The sequence below is a fragment of the Asterias rubens genome, chromosome 22, assembly GCF_902459465.1.
Source record: "Asterias rubens chromosome 22, eAstRub1.3, whole genome shotgun sequence".
NCBI classification, from domain to species: domain Eukaryota; kingdom Metazoa; phylum Echinodermata; class Asteroidea; order Forcipulatida; family Asteriidae; genus Asterias; species Asterias rubens.
Window position 1 is genome coordinate 9,214,325 of NC_047083.1, and position 18,139 is coordinate 9,232,463.

General features: G+C 40.1%; 1 protein-coding gene across 1 annotated transcript in view; it reads left to right on the plus strand.

Annotated features, from left to right (window-relative positions):
• LOC117304986 overlaps window positions 1-12,723 on the plus strand; it is a 30,472-nt gene extending 17,749 nt beyond the window's left edge. Inside the window, exons 2-5 of the mRNA XM_033789649.1 lie at window positions 7,368-7,598; window positions 9,168-9,382; window positions 10,326-10,451; window positions 12,041-12,723. Of these exons, the coding sequence (XP_033645540.1) occupies window positions 7,426-7,598; window positions 9,168-9,382; window positions 10,326-10,451; window positions 12,041-12,621 (1,095 nt within the window). The 5' untranslated portion in view covers window positions 7,368-7,425 and the 3' untranslated portion in view covers window positions 12,622-12,723. The remainder of the gene's footprint in view (window positions 1-7,367; window positions 7,599-9,167; window positions 9,383-10,325; window positions 10,452-12,040) is intronic.
• The last annotated feature ends 5,416 nt before the right edge of the window (window positions 12,724-18,139 follow it).

Genomic DNA, 18,139 nt, shown 5'->3' on the forward strand with positions numbered 1-18,139 from the left:
AGTGGAACATTACTTCTTTCTCGAAAACTACGTTACTTCAGAGGGAGCCGTTTCTCACAATAATACTAACAGCTCTCCATTGCTCGTTACCAAGTACGTTTCATGCTTACAATTATTTTTTAGTAATTACCAATATCACTGCCATTAATCACTATTTATTAGCAAGCATCCTGAATGAATACACATCCAAGCCATCAGTTAAATGTCACTGAATTTGTACATAAGTAATTGGCTGGGAAATGACAGTAGTGATTTTCGACCAAAGCTATTCACCAATATTCATAATTAAGAAAATCTATCTCTGGCTGGACTTGATTAAAGGCACCGCAGCCGATTTCACGAAAGTCATAAGATGAATCTTAAGTTGAGTAAGAAAGAGTTTTTTTAAGAACAAAATAATACAATGTGATCAACGGCTCCCTTTTATATAACAATAATAATAATAATAATAATAATAAAAATAATACAATGGATTTATAATGCACACTTCTCCAGAAAACCTTACACAATAGTGATAAACATAATTGAACTTAAATAAAACCCAATGAAAGTCTAAGTGAACAAGTGGGTTTTTAGTTCCCGATCCCTCCTGAGGTTGTTGAGTGATGTTATTTTGTGAAGTGAGACAGGGAGCTTATTCTACAACACTGGGTGCGTTCGTTTAGCTTCCCTGGCATGGGTCTACCCCGCGGTGCTCACTCGTGTGAGCCCCTGACAAGAGCTACACGAACGACCACTCACCGCTCTCGTAGTGACGTCGTTTACCCGGGGCCAGCCCCCAAGTGACCCACTCCACAAGCAGGGCACTGGGGGCTGACCTGGGTGAGCCCCTGGATTGACGTCAAAAGCTATTCGAACGCACCGGGGCAGACCGGGGATGACCCAGGGAAGCTAAACGAACGCACCCAGTGTAAATTTGTGACACCCAAACCAAACAGTACACTCCTAACACGCCTAGCCTGCCATACCTCAACAAGGTTTATAGGGCAGGATGCATAGCATCAGTTGACTGGTCCGTTGTCTCTATCCGCAAGGATAACAATACGATTGCTTTTCAGAAGCAGAGATTTCATTGGATAAAGGATTTCATTACATGTGTTTTGATTGGTCCGAGGTGACGTTTGGCAGCCGCACTTCTGGGCGTCTGCATAATGAATGTAGGTGAAAGGTGAAGATCGACGGGGATTTACATAAGGTGCGTTCGTTTAGCTTCCCTGGGTCGACCTCGGTGTGTGGCGGGTTTTTTTTCCAGGACGAACGTGGGTAATTATCTACACATGTTGGTCCTGAAAAAAAAAACACACACCGGGGTCGACCCAGGGAAGCTAAACGAACGCACCCACTTAGAGCATTAGAGCAAGTTCGAGTGTGCACAATGGTTAACTAAAGGTTATGGTTGGTCGACCATTGGTTGACTACTGTGGTCGACCATTTGGAACCAACCTCGAGCCCATGGTTTCTTCACTGGTCCCAAGAGCATGTTCTATTCTAACATTTGTAAAGCGCAGAAGGGAACCAGTGACACTGTTACTGTAGCGAATAGGCGGAAGGTTGACTAGAATTCCAAATGAGTCGTTCGAGTGAGTTCGTCACTGCGCATGTACGTTGCTCAGTAGTCAATCACGGGTCGACTTTTTGTGCCCACTTGAACTGGCTCTTAGAATAGCCCGTGTTTACCCGCATGGATGAGCCTGGACGTGTGACGTCAGAAGTTGAGACAATTAGCATCAGGTGCTTTTGGGAAAAGTGTAATTAAACGGGAAGAGGTTTAAGCGAATTGCATTAAAGGCAGGTGCGTAGTGTCTTTCGGTTCGCAATATTAATGACAAACTGCCATTAAGAACAGACTCGACAGTTTTGAATATCTTTCTTGGTGTCCCGTCGGTATACATGGTATCAGTTTACAGTGCTCACGTGTGGCTCAAAGATAAATCACGTTCTACCATTAACCATACATGGGCCTAATTTCACAGAGCTGCTTAAAGGCAGTGGACACTATTGGTAATTACTCAAAATAATTATTAGCACAAAACCATACTTGGTAAACGAGTAACGGGGAGAGATTGATAGTATAAAACATTGTGAGAAACGGCTCCCTCTGAAGTGAAGTAGTTTTCGAGAAAGAAGTACTTTTCATCGAATTTGATTTCGAGACCTCGGATTTAGAATTTGAGGTCTAGAAATCAAGCATCTGAAAGCGCACAACGTCGTGTGACAATGGTGTTATTTCTTTCATTATTATATCACAATCGATGACCGAATGAGCTCAGATTTTCACAGGTTTTTAATTGTATGCATATTATGTTGAGATACACCAAGTGAGAAGACTGGTCTTTGACAATAATTACCAATAGTGTCCAGTGTCTTTAAATGGAATGTCTACTGTTGGTAATCATTCTTAAAGTTAATGGTGAAACACCTTATTATAGAAGTCGCAGCAGCTTTCCATAGTATGAAACAATTTGAGAATCATTTCATTTCGAAGTAGTGTGGTTATGGAAGATGGCAGAATCGCAGTACTTACAGTGGACACTTTTGGAGTAGTTATTGAATATAGAATGACGGAGCTTAAAGACAGTGGACACTATTAGTAATTGTCAAAGACCAGTCTTTTCTCTTGGTGTATCTCAACATGCATAACATAACAAACCTGTGAATATTTGAGCTCAATCGGTCGTCGAAGTTGCGAGATATTAATGAAAGAAAAAACACCCTTGTCACACGAAGTTGTATGCTTTGAGATGCTTGGTTTCCAGACCTCAAACAATTAATTCTAAATCTGAGGTCTCGAAATCAAATTCGTGGAAAATTACTTCTTTCTCCACTTCAGAGCCGTTTCTCACAATGTTTTATACGATAAACCTCTCCCCATTACTCCTTACCAAGTAAGGTTTTATGACAATAAATATTTTGAGTAATTACCAATAGTGTCCACTGTCTTTAAATACTACCTGCTCGATGCACTCATCGATAGTGATGCTATGTTTACAACATCTCAAATTCTATTTATTGACACCTGCATTGATAAATGAGGTCGATAAACGTATGTTATCTGTGATCATGTTTGTTCTGTCGCACAGTAAGCTTGGTCAAAGGCTACATGTCAAGTTCCTAGGGTCCACATTGTGTTTTGAAATGTTCGTTTGCACGAAGCGCAGCGTAAAACAGCTCGCCGTAAAGAGCAAAGTATGACAAGCGACGCAATTTGACATCGCCTTTTAATCGGACTTGCAGATAGGCTGATCTGTGGGGTGTTTTTTGTGGCTGATGCAGAGGAATAACCGCAGTCTCAGACTTGAAATCAAGTATACATGTCAAGTTCCCTGGGACCACATTGTGTTTTGAAATGTTCGTACACGGAGCGTAAAAATCTCGCCGGTGACTTTAGCAGACATTCATGAACCAGCAACGCAATTTGACATCGTCTTTTAATAGTGAGTACGTGCAGTATTGGCTGTATAGCTTTTTAATGGCACTGAACACCTTTGGTAATTGTCAAAGACCAGGGCCCTAGTTCATCGAGCTGCTTAACCACAACGGTAAGCTAAGCACAACAGAATGTTGCTTACTAGATTAATTACCAGCCAAACTATTGTGTTACCATGTAGCCTACAATTTGCGGCTGTATAGCTTTTTAATGCACTATATGGGCATCTTTGGTAATTGTCAAAGACAATCTCACTTGTCCATGCATAAAATAACAACGATGAATTTGAACTCTTGGTCATCGAAGTTGCAGGAATAGTGAACAAAAACAGCATAGTGTGTGCTTTCAGCAGGTGCCTTATAATAAAAGGCTTCAGGAGGCCCGTTTTATATTAATTTGAGTGAGAAATAACCTCTTTCTAAAAAACTGCGTTAGTTCAAAGGGAGCCATTTACTCACAGTAAATGTCTCTCCATTGCTCGTTACCAAGTAAGTAATTTTATGCTTACAATTATAATGTTAAGTTCATTTACTGCCTGAGCTAAACAAATGCTTGCCGTGTGGTATTTCAGCAGTATATACCTACAATGCATCTCATCATTATTTATAATGGATGTCATCGAAGTATAAATAAACCATCAACAAAGCTAATAAAATATGATATATGTATAGGATAAATATATTATTATGTCCACAGTCAATCACCGTCTGTGTGTCATTTTTCTCCCCTCGCAAAGACCCGAGTCTCAGGTCAAAATTAGACTTGACTCAAGTCCCAATCTCGTGTTGAGGGTCCTTTTATTTTCAATCCCACACCTACATCAGAAAACTCCCCCAACATGTAAGCCGCATGAGTAGCTTAAAGCCAGTGGACACTATTGGCAATTGTCAAAGACTAGCCTTCACAGTTGGTGTATCTCAACATAAGCATAAAATAACAAACCTGTGAAAATTTGAGCTCAATCGGTCAATGAAGTTGCGAGATAATAATGAAAAAAAAAAAACTTGTCATACGAAATTGTGTGCGTGGTTGATTTCGAGACCTCAAGTTCTAAATCTGAGGTCTCGAAATCAAATTCGTGGAAAATTACTTATTTTCTCGAAAACTATGGCACTTCAGAGGGAGCCGTTTCTCACAATGTTTTATACCATCAACCTCTCCCCATAACTCGTCACCAAGAAAGGTTTTATGGCAATAATTATTTTGAGTAATTACCAATAGTGTCCACAGCCTTTAATTTTGACGGCGGATAAAGGGACCCTCTTGTACGAGAAAGGGACTTGAATCAAGTTTAGGTCAACATTGATAACAAATTCCACCCGGTATCTTCGCTGTTATTTATTATCACCCGTAAAAATCTAAAAATACTTCCTTTTAAAAGCCCAGGGTGATAGCTGACGGCTGTTTCATGTATCGCAAACGTGGGCGCGGCTGTTCTGAGTGGTAGTTCTCTACCAGACACTATTGATAATATAATTGTTAGCATAAAAACTTATTTGGTAACGAGCAACGGACGGTATTGAGAATTTCCTTTTTTAAACGGCTCCCTCGGTGAAGTAACTAAATACATTTGTAAAATTGACACTGCACTGCAAAACCGGGTTACACCGTGTAAACACCGAAATTGCTTTATAGATGTCCCGTTACTTTAGTGAAAATAACCCGGTGTTGGTGTTGTCACATATAGATATTACCAAGAAATACCAGAGGGTTTGTGCAGTGAATAAGTAACTACTAAGTTAATACCTAGGCCCATTCGATTTTAAGAATGTTATAATAGTGCAGTGATCTTGATTTATTCAACATTCGACTCAAATAACAGTGACGATTCGTATCGAGCTTGCCGCATCTCATGGCCTTCCCTCCCCCGTCTATCGCTTCGTGAGCCCCCACGGGGATCTCTCCCCGTCAACGCTCCTGTAACGAATGAAAATTGCGTGCAATTACTCATGCCCTTCTTGCGTCTCTCTCCCCTGCAATATTATTTTTTATTTACATTTTTTCCCACTCCGGAAATTTGCTCCAGATGAAAACGTCTGCAGCAAACCAAAATACTATATTAGGCAGAATCAAATGAGAATAAAAAGAGAGAGAAAAAAAAAACAGTTTATCGCCCCCCTCCCTCGTTCTTTTTTTGCGGCCGCCTACTTTATTTTTTAAAATATTTGATTTGTTTCACATTTATTTTGTATTTTTTGCTTTCAAAAAGACAAGTTATTGTCTGTGTAGTTTTCATTAAACTTACTAATTTTTTAAGAAATTGTAACTGAATTAGGTAAGTGATGACTTTAAACTGAAGAAATGGTGGCCAGCTCGAATTAAAATGCTTGGTAGCCACCTTTGAAAGAAATATTAATAAAAAGGCCCTCATCCTCCTCTTTCTGGCAAAAACCCGGACGATCAACTGCTATTTTGTTTCACTTGGCCTAACCAGTTTAAAATAAACACATCATGGACGCTAGCTAGCTACGACGGATGATGTTGGTTGTCTCCATGGTAACAAGATGACAACCAGCTGTCAGAAATTGCTCTTATCCTGTGTGTATCACAACCGCGCCAATAAATCTCCCCCTAGACTTGTCCTAGGGCTGGATTGAATCGGCATCGAATTTTAAGCACCCGCAACAAATTTCGTATCGGGTGTCAAGGAATATCCGTTTTAGCGACTGAGACTACTTGGTTGTCTTTAGGGTTTTAAGCTTATTTAAATTTAGATATGATAAGCATATGTAGCTTCTTTGTGTGTTCTTAAAGCCATTATACACTTTCGGTAAACAGTATTGTCCAAGTCCCACACTTCGTGCATCACAACTTATATATAAAACAACAAACCTGTGAAAATTTAGGCTCAATCGGTCATCGGAGTGGGGAGAAAATAACGGGAAAACCCACTCTTGTTTCCGCGCGTTTCGCCGTGTCATGACATGTGTTTAAAATAAATCCGTAATTTTCACTAACGAGAATTTATATTGTTTTACTGTTTTCTCAAAAAGTAAAGCCTTTAATGGACTAATATTTCAAGAGAAGTCTTTCACCATTACCTTCTGTAAACCCTGTAAATTATTTGTAAATCTGTAAACTTTTTTTTTTCTGTACCGAAAGGGTCAAATGGCTTTAAAGGCAGTGGACACTATTGGCATAGAGTAAGGAGTGCTATTGGTAATTACTTAACTATTAGCATAAAACCTTGCTTGGTAATGAGTAATGGGGATAGGTTGATAGTGTAAAACATTGTGAGAAACGGCTCCCTCTGAAGTAACGTAGTTTTCGAGAAAGAAGTAATTTTCCACTAATTTGATTTCGAGACTCAAGTTTAGAATTTGAGGTCTCGAAATCAAGCATCTGGAAAGCACACAACTTTGTGTGACAAGGGTGTTTTTTCTTTCAATATTATCTCGCAACTTCGATGACTAATTTATTAAACTCAGCTTTTCACAGGTTTGTTATTTTATGCATATGTTGAGATACACCAAGTGAGAAGACTTGTCTTTGACAGTTACCAATAGTGTACACTTGCCTTTAAGTGCACATTGTTACATAGAGTACATAGTTAGCCGTTCCCATGAAATATGATTCACGCATGTCTTTTGGCTCTGGCAAGTGGAATTGTGCACTTCTAGGCAGATGCAAAACCGCGTAAGCATCAACTCACCACCAGCCTTTAAAAGACTAAAATTAACAATGACAGTAATTTAGTAATCATGTTTTTATCAAAGAAATAATTTCTTGCTAAGCAAATTTTTGTGCTTAGCAGCTCTAGAGTGAAATTGGGCCCATGTGAGGTATGCAGTATCAACATGTATAAATCTATTTTGAGTAGTGTTGGTTCTAAAAAGAACCGATGTGTTTGGTTGAGAACTAACAGACAACTAACAGACCCCATACAACTAACAAATTGACGGTTTTTTTTAACTAACGGAAATTTTGTCATGTGTTCCAGACGAAACTGATACCAAACTAGACTGGAGACCAGACTACCCCAACGCACTACCAACGTCATGGCCGAGTCGGAGGAGACATTTGGAAACCGGGTTGCCGAGACAGTAACGCAGGGGTTCCTCTGCCTGGCTTTGTCGGTTGGGCACAAGACCGGTTTGTTTGATACAATGGCTGGCTTCGATGACCCAAAGAGTGCCAAAGAAATCGCGGATGCTGCCGGGCTGAAAGAACGGTGAGACATTGTTGGGAGTATAGACCTTTTCGCAAATACCAATGCGCAAGCGCAGACTGTTGAATGAGGTGCATTGTGGGATAGATGTGGATCAAATTTGGATACCAGCTAGACCACAATGCACCTAATTCCAAGCTTTACGCGCGCGCCCCAGTATTTGCGAAAAGGTCTATACCACTCATCTTATAAAATTATACCGCCCTCTGGTGACAACTTATAATGTATACAAATGCCACTCATTAACTAAAAGCATGGTTATGAAACTGTTTGAAAATTGCGACCATGTTGGGCACCATCTTGGTTTTATATACTTCTGATTGCTAAAATTTTAAACTAATGATTCCTTGTGTGCGCCTCAAACATAATATAAATTATAACTAGACACGTTTTTTCTGTACAGCATGTCGGGTTGCATGGTAATTGTTAGTGATGAAATTATTTGAAAATAACGCCATCTTGGATTTCGGAAAAAGCTCCAGGGGGATTTTCGGGGACTTTTTTGTATGTCGTTCTAAGATCGTTAAAACGATCCTTTTTTTTTTAAAGAAGAAAAAAGGAGGCGGCCTCTATACCCTAAAAAGGGAAGCGAGTTTTTGTCAAGTTCTTTGTATTTGCCCTAAACACAATTAAACATGCTCTTTAAACATGTTGAGCGCATTTCATAACCGAATGTATGCGCGCTAATGTTTTGAAAACAAGGAAGCAAAACACTTGATCCTAGTTTATACTGGAAAATGTTCAAGTTAAACCAGTTAAAAGAGGAAGTTTATTTTAAAAAAAAAAACATCAAATCTATTTAAACATAACTGTTCAATGGTGATATGTTCACGGCCTAAACAAACACAATGTGTTTCGTTACAGTGGACACGTTTTGGTAATAGACCGATCCATTAAGCTCCGCCCCATTGCGTATTGACCAATCACAACGCAACGAAGGTCCGACAAGCGTGCGCGTATGCTTGGCGCGCGCAGCAGAGTTGTGTTGTGCAGAAAGGCATTGGAGAGTAGAGAGTGTTCTTGCTCACACGTGCGTCGTGGGCGGAGCCTACTGGCATGGATCGGTCTATTGTCAAAGATCAGTATTCTCACTTGGTGTATCCAAATAATACGTACAATAAGGGCTCATTGGTCACCGAAGTTGCATAGTGTAATGACAGAATTGCTGCACATTAATCTGTGTGCTTTCAGACGCCCGAGAAAGGCTTCAGGCCTGAAGTCTTTCTCATTCAAGCGTGATAATTTACCTCTTGCTCAAAACGTTTCTTACAATGTTTTGTACTAATCAACAGCTCTCCATTGCTCGTTTCAAGTAATTTTTTCCCCTAATATACATTTTGAGTAATTACCAAACGTGCCAATTGCCTTTAACCCTTAATTCTTTGTAGATAAACCTCCACACAAAAATTGATATTTCATGTTTGTTTACTTTCCACATGGACCCACGTTTCATTTAGCTATACTAAACAGGCCATTGCCATTTGGAATAGAGAATTTTTTTGCCAAACGTGTCCAGTGACTGAAAGTTTTATGTATTTTTGTTACCTCTTTATTTCTTAAAATGCAATTCAGATACGTCCGCGAGTGGTTAGGTGCAATGGTTTCCGGCTCCATCGTGGAAGTAGACGACGACACCAGCCAACTATTTCTCCTTCCGCCACATCGAAGGGCAGCGGTAACCAGGCTCGGTGATATAGTAGACTGGTCAATGGTCGCTCAAGGGTTACCTCTCGTCTCTGGCGTCTATGAGAAGGTTGCACAGTGCATGGCGCTACCAGGCCCAAGCGGTAAATTATAACGATATTTAGTACACGACGCGGCAGCCAGTCTATTCTTACAAGAATGTTATATATACTTGCCTTTGTTATAAAATGAGTAGGGTAGATAGCCTCAGCTTTCGATCCAAACCCGGTTTTTCTTCAGAAGCATAAACAAGTATACCGACAAATACATACCCATTTTGAGCAAAAAGAGGAGCCAATGAGAGTTAATAACTAAAACTTGATATATGGTTATGCGCCTTACTGAATGAAATAATTCATAGTATAGACGATGTGACCTACGTTTACATTCAAACCGCCCTCTCTTGACAAAACACTGTATACGTCATGTTTCGCCAGGCAAAAAGACGCATAGTCATGGTAAGATTGCATATTTCTATGCTGGCTGCCAAAACACAAAGGTTTTGCCCGGCGGTATGTGCGCGAATCATGTAATGGTTTTCGAGTGTCGTCAGAGGTCACATCGTCTATACAATGCAAACTATTAAAATAAACCAAAAACATTACACGAAAAAACTTTTTACAGAAAATTATTCATTGACTCTTGATTTTGTATATCCTCTGCTCAGTTTGATATGGGGTCGAGTTTATTCTCACTCCATCTAATAAAAACACCCCTAACTCTACACCGGTGTTTCCATACCGGTGAGAAACACCAATCTTGCAAAAAACATTCACATACCTCTCAGCAAAAATAGGACCATTCAGTTGGAAGTCAAAATTGGGCAAGCTATGGTGGTGTTTCTGATCAGCAGAGTGTGGGGTCGAGTCCCAGTCGTGACACATGTGAAGACACCTTAACCATGATGCCTCGTCCTTCGGATTGGACGTTAAGTTGGTGGTCCCGTGTGTTGTGTACCGCACGTGTAATCGCTTTAAAAAGTACCTCATTACTTTCCCGTTTGAAATGAATCTCCTGCCAAAACCTCTCATGTTGTTCCTACTGCAGGGTTATCAAGCTCAGAGTACAGTTCAGGGTACCATCGATGGAGGGACCAGTGTTATGATACCTTCGTGCAGACGTCATTGCTAGAAGCTGTCATACCATCAATACCAGGCCTTGAAAACGTACTTGGTATGTTACCATCTCTCTGTTTAATACTTAATTTCGGGTTGTGAACACAAAATAAACTTTATTTGAGTGGGTTTTGAACCTGCGACCTTCGGATTCGAATAACCGTAGGCATAACCCTAGACTTGACTCAAGTCTCAATCCCGTGCCATCCCCAGGAAACTACTGTTTTGTGATGCTCTGCATTCCCAAACCTGTTCCGCTCGCGGGACCACATTTTGACGGTGAGGGCGCACTGCTACGGGTTGTTTTATAGTAAGTTGGGGGTATAGCTTAGGGACCTCTCACACGAGAATGGGACTTGAATCAAGTCTAGCGTAACCCCTGCTTATTTATCAGAGAGCATGATCACATTATTTGCTTGGAATACTGTATGTACAGCGCCAGGAGCGTCACTGAGTGACGGACATGTGCGCTATAAGAAGCAACTGTTATTAGTATTATTATTTACGTTCCCCTACTGGGACTTTACGATCATCTCAACAGTCATTGCTTACCACTACTACCATTAAAGCTTCTTCCATTGGTTATGAAAAAAAAAAAAAAAAATCTTTAAATTATAGGTGTTTTTTAATTTTGTATAATACCCTGCTCCATTTCTTGTGAATTATTCTTCGCTTTGCATAGTCGCCAGGCTAGTTCTTTGTTTTAAATGTCTGTTAAAAACTCATTTTGTTTGAAGCTGCTTATCTGCTTACTTGTATTGTGTATCTTTCTCTCATTGTATATTTTGTTGTTCTCTTTATGCACTCAGGGGCTTTAACATTAGGTGTTGTCTTCATTATTATTTCATCTTATCACAGCATGCAAAAGAAATATCACATTTTCCTTTGTGCCGGTGTGGCGGTTTCAACTTTCCGCTGTGTTCAGTTTTCCGAATGACCAAATACGGTAGCATTACGTCATGAGATGCCTGCGCACAGCAAGCGAAAGTAGTCCATTTTTAGTGCCGTATTGAGTCATCCATTACCCTCCGGAAGCTGTCATGGCGGCGTCCACGAGTAGAGTACAACTAGCGGCAAACGCGTGGATCGTATGAGTTGTTTTTTATGCAAGCAGAGTGTGACCTGCCTACAGTTAATTGAACCCATGAATACATGTAAAGATGGGGCAAGAGATTATGTGACTACACAGAAAAGAATCGTTATATAAACAATTTGGGGTTCACTGCTGAGAGAACTACAGTACTCGCCAGGGTACTCGCGGCGGTATCTGACAGGTCACCCGGAAAACTGAACACGCCGGAAAGCTAAAACCGTTCGAACAACGTGCTGATATGTCCGACTACGTCACCCGGAAAACTGAACACAGCGGAAGACTAAAACCGCCACACCGGTAACTCCTCGAGTCATTTCACGTCCCGTAGCCTTAGATCTCAATGGTTTTTCTCAGGTTCTTTGCTGTTCCAAAAAGCGCCACCTTCTATAACAGATCTATCCTCACATTTGTCCCTATTTCGTCTGGATGTTTCCCAGAGTGCTTTCAGATTAATTTTAGGTTGCAAAAAGAACAAACTTACTAGAGCGGGACATTGTTAAGCAATTGAGGTACATTTTTTAAATGGGTGATTTTTTTGTGATTTTTGTTGACAGAGCAAGGAACAGACGTTGTGGAAATAACCAGCAACACTGGCTCTGCAATACGTAAACTCGCCAGGGCTTTCCCTGATAGTCGGTGCGTACTCACGAGCAGCCCACGCACAACAAAAGACGGTAAACAATGCGATCCATCCATCAATACCGGCTCCCCTTACAGACAATTCAACCTCAAGTACGAGACCCAAGACCCGACTAAGCTGCCCGCTGATTGGTCGAACAAGTTTGGTGTCGTCATCGCCATCCAGAACATCCGGGACTCCCCACGCCCTGACGTCATAGCTCAGGAGGTGCATCGTATTCTAAAACCGGGCGGACTTTTCACGATGATCGAGAGCAATATGAGATCTAGGATAGCCGACAATAAGGAAAAACCCACGGCGTTGTTCGTCTACACCACCAGTCTCTTCGGCTCGCTACCCCAGTCTTTGAGCGAGGACAACGGCCTGGGTTTGGGCGCGGCTTTCGGTCGGGAGTCTTTCAAGCCATTCTTGGAGAAAGCCGGATTCAAATCGATCAACCTCGTTCCCGTGCCTGGTGATCCCATGGACAGTGTTTCGTACGTCTGTAAAAAATGATTTTTTCTTCTTCCGGTTTTTATGCTGAATGTATGGTCTTGATCGACGACGATAATTTTGTTAACGTAGTTGCCGACATCGCAATCAATCAATCAATCAAAACAATGTATAAAGCATCTAAATCAGGTTTTGCATAAAGGCGCTGAGGCACAGATGAAATAAATAAGTCATTGATGGTAGGCCTCCTGAAACAAGTGGGCTTTCAGAAGTGTCATGGACATGGTGAAGGATTTTGTTTCGCTGATGTGATTTGGAAGTTTATTCCAGAGTTTGGGTCCATATTATACCGAGATGGCTGTGTCAGCAAGAGTGATGTCATCTGTTCTTGGCAACACGAATAATGTCCGCAACACGAACTACTAGAGAAGAGATGTCTGGTTGCTGACACAAACATCTGGATTCAAACAGTGTAGACTTGCCCCAGTCCTTCCAATTCAGACTCTATGACAGTCGATGTAGCGCCCTCTATCGGTGACTAATACAAGGAAGGTTCGTCAATCAAGACTATTATAATTATGCTGAATGAAGAAGTTTGATATAATCGCTTTGATACGTTTTAAGAGCAACACAAGTAAAAACAAATTATTGTATAAAATTATGGTGTATTACTCGGTCACTTTCAGAACTAAAAATTTAAGTTTTTATATAAATAGATGGAAATTTGCATTGGGGATAACAATATTAATTTTGATTTCCCCATTACACTTTTATACACCATAGAGCAATGCAAACACCAATGTGTGTTAGCAATGTTTACTCACTCAGTACTTCCCCGGACTCTATGAAGAAACGGCAATCTCGGTGGTCTAGTTGGTAAGACACTGCTCTAGAATTAAAAATTCGTGGGTTCGAATGCCACTCAAGTAATAATATGCTTGCGATTTTTTTTTACAGAGCTCAGGAAAGTACTGAGTATACAGTGCATGCTACACACATCGGTGTATATGGGTAGAACTGAAGTTAATATAGCTTTTGTATTGTTTTCATTTTAAGAAAACCACAGTATCGCCAATACCAGTTTAGACCATTATTACCGTAGAACGTAATGGTAATGTAATGGTTACCGTAGAACGTCTACAGTAACTTGTTATAGCGGCATTTATTCACGCAAAGAGGCAAATTATTTTATGTCCCGTTGGATTACAACTTACCATTGGACACTGGCCGTATTAAGCAATGGAAGTAATGGCTGACTAAATCATATGGGCATTACACAAACTTCAGCTGAACTATCAACTTACTTCACACAATATATTGTACATTATTCAGTTCGTTCACATTATTTTAACCTTTACTCGAGGCATATGAATGGGATACTTTGGAACGCTAGGTGGCAGCAGACTTACCAGCGGTCGATTTAACAAAGATAGTCCTAACTTAGGAATAGCTCTTTATGAGTTATGAAAAACTAAAGGCCTGTCCTAGGTAAGACTAGTCCTTAATCTTTGGGTGCGTTCGTTTAGCTTCCATGGGTCTACCCCGCGGTGCTCACTCGGGTGAGCCCCTGAGTGAGCACCGCGGGTAGACCCAGGGAAGCTAAACGAACGCACCCATAAACTATTACCTTGTCTGCTGCCACCTAGTCCTACACCACCCACACTTCACCCTGGATCCTTCGCTTTGCTTCAGCGGCTTTCCAGGACCGCTGGGATGGGCTAATCAGCGTGCACAGATTTTTGTTCAGGAAGTACGTCAGGCGTGCAGTGCAACGTAATATGGTGCAGTGTGAGTGTGATGCATGATGGGACTGCACATTAACCAATGAGCGTGCTTGATCATAGATGTCGAATAAAACATTATAATATATTATTTTAACTCTATATCTATTCGCTTGATACGTTGCCCATCCCATCGCCTTTGGTTAAAGCAAGACGCTGGGGACGAGCGTAGATGCACCCCTGACGTTGGAACCAAAATTCGCTAATAATAAACAGTAAAGTTACCACACGTTTTTATAAAATCATAATTGGTGAGCAATGAAAATAAAACATTCTGGAACAGATTTATTCTCTTGGCGTTTTCTGCTTTCTTGTCAGTTTTGTTATTTCTTTTGTATCAGATTAGAACAGGCCCAGCTAGTATTGAGCTGCCCTTACTGATTTGCTTATTCTTGCTCAGCAGCAAATTGTTAACCATTCTTTATTTCTGCCATGTCCAATTATTTCATAAATCGTGTAAGCATAAAAACTTGTTTGGCACAGAATGATCAGCCAACGGTTTATACAATAGTTTGCTCAACATGCAGCAAAGGGAGTAATGTGGGGTTGATTCTATGTCCAAGATGATTATAATTTCCCCTGTAACGATCAGTTTAGAGTAATTATTGTGCTGAAAGAGGGCGCTACATCAGATGACTGGTCATTCACTGGGTGCGCCACACTATTAAATCAAGTAAAAAAAAATACCCTAAAAGACATTATTTTTTTTTAAAGATTCTTAGTCCCCTTTGATAACAAGCCAAACAAATTCTTTTGACAAGCTTAAATGTTCTTTTATCCGTTTAGCTTCTGATTGTATACATCTTTAGATGACAGTTTTTTGTTTTTTATAGTTGTGTATTATCTTGTCAGCCCCTGTCCAACTTGTAATTATTGCGTATTATGGCTAAGATTTAAAATAAAAATGAAAACATAAATACTAAACACCACGTTCAAACCTGAGCCACAAGGAACTGTTTGGTTCGGACATGAACTATTAATTACCCATTTTCCTACGAAAATATTCTCGCCCTGAATTTTTGTATTATTTATATTTTTACCCGCAAAGTTCATTATTGTGACATCATTGTGGTTGGAGTCACCGTGGAATGTCTTCTCGTTGAAGTCTTCTTTGTTAAAGCAAACAATGAGTCGAGCACCTTCTCTTGGTTATGCTCATTGTGTTGCATAGTGTTGTGTCGAATGCAGAATTCAGCTATAGGCCTAGTTGTTGACTGAATGCAAAATGGCGTACAACTTGGCACCCCAAAATGGAATTTAGAAGTCGCGTTTTCTGTGGAACTATACCATTAAAACTTATCAAACACACCGTAGCCAATCGTGATATTCTTTATCAAAGGCATGGCCAATAATTTTGAGTACATGAATGGCCATTATGCTATTTGTAATTGACTAGAAAGGTTTTTACCCAAACCTTTATTGCATCGCCGTACTGCTGTGTAGAACTTCACGAGGAAAGCCGAGTACTTTCTCTACACGAATGTCATCTAGCCGAGGTAAGGTTTTGAACAGTTTCTACATTTTTGATTACCATACAAATATATAGAATTAGCCATTTCATGACCAGTGGGGTGGGGCTGGGGTGAGGGCACACTACAAGGTTTTGCCCGGGGAAAACATTGTAACCCATTACATTGTACCCCTCCCACTGTTCAGACAACTCGTCCGTCGGACAACTCGTCCGCCGGACAACTCGACCGTTCAGACAACTCGACGTTGAGACAACTCGACGGGTGACTGATCTCTGAAGATATAGATCAGTGTCGACGGTTCAGACAACTCATGGAGGCTACCTCCATGGACAACTCGACTTTTGCCCGTATCATTATCAACAAAATCTTCACTTATTTGGAGGTTGTTTCCTAAGATGTGATGTTTCACGTGTTGGTGTTAGGGCATTGTGGAAATTTAAAAGTGCCGCCATACTCGACGGCTAGCTTGGATTTTGTGTCTTCAATTGTATCCATTTTGGTATCGGTGCAGTCGCAACCACATTTTTCTGCTGAACTTGCCATGACCGAAACAGTTATTGGTTACAACCTAGTCTTGGCCCAAGACGTAAGTGCTCGATATTGGATAGTGTATACTTGTGGCGCTCAGTTGTAAATCGCAAAAAGCGCGCCCTCTTACGGTATGATTTAATGACGAGCTTGAAATCTAGACTATACTGACGAGCTGCAACTGATGAGCGTAGTACACTATCCAATATCGAGCACTATCGTCTTGGGCCAAGACTAGTTACGACCACGAAAACGTAAATCAGTCATGATTTTCATAAAGTGTATCTCAGTTTTACGAAAAATATTGTTCAGACTTTAAAATTTTGCTTTGTACTGCAAATCTAGATTCCGGAACAGTGAACATCTTTGTGTCTACGGCTTTCAAGAAACTGCCCAGAAAGGAATTGATTGTCTATGGATTGTGGTTTGTGGACGTATAATTGGAGTCAACGCCGGATTCAGGTAAGGAAAACTTGGCACCATCCGACCTCCACTCTTTAAAGGCACTGGACACTATTGGTATAATAATACAAATAATATTGTCAGCATAAAAGCTTACTTAGTAACGAGCAGTACAAAATTGTAAGAAACTGCCTCCTCTGAAGTATCGTAGTTTCTGAGAAAGGAGTAGTTTGTCACTCAATAATTCAGCTGAAGCCTTCTTAGGCATATTGAAAGCATACCAATTAATTTGTGGAACAAAGGTTTTTTTCTTCTTCCATTATTCTCTTGCAACTAAATAAAAAACATGACCAATAATTGAGTCAAGTTTCCACATGTGTGTTATTTTGTTAGGACAATTGACAATAATTAACAAGGGTGTTCAGTGCCTTTAAGTTTGCTTATGCGATTCATCTCTTTGATAAAAGTAAGACCTTAGTTTAAAAAGAAAAGTAACATACGTTACTTTGAGTAACAATAATATTGACCTTAAAAACAAAACAAAAACAAAAAAATACATTATTTTTGAAAGAGCGCAATAGTGGAGGTCAGATAACGCAAGTTGTCCTGAATCAAGATCGAGACAAGATCAAGACAAAAGGTGAAGTCTGCAAAAGGTACGAGGATATCTTACCCGTTCTCTTGCAGAGTCCCTTCCCCTCGTTCTGAGCCCAAACAGTCCCCCAACGATCTTGTTGATGTTGTCCTTGCTTGTTGAGATTTCAAGGTGACGTCACACTTTCTTGGCGGTTCTTGATGTGCATATTGGTCGAAGCCAATGATGCTTTTTAACTAGGAGACTATTATTTACTGGAAATTTCTGTCAGAGTCGCAACTTCAAGTCGCCAGTTGTCATGTTTGTATTATTTCTTTATTGAAATAATTTTATGTTTCAAATAATCGTAATGGTTTAAAAGAAAGAGTACCAAAAGCAACAAAAAACATTCAAACACACATAAACTCATTAACAAAACTGTTTAAATATTGTTAAAGATAAGTATTATAGTGGTTTTGAGCAAAATTAATTAGCTAAAACAGCAACAACACAGATTCTGTACTTATCCTTTTCCATAAACGTTGTAAGTACTCTACCATGGCGTGTGACCATTCATTTGATGGTCAATGTATCATTTAGGAGTAGTAAATAGTATAATTTAGTCCAGCTAAATTAATATTTACATCTTCCTAAAAATCAGCATTACATCAATTCTGAATGTAGGCATTTAGATCATAAAAAAAAGTTTTTCCTTTTTTTTTTTTAAGTTATACAATTATTTCACAAAAGCTACATTTTGTTAGCCCTCCCCCCCCCCCCGAAACCACTTAGCTGTGAGCGCTGCGATAAAAAAATGGAATAAA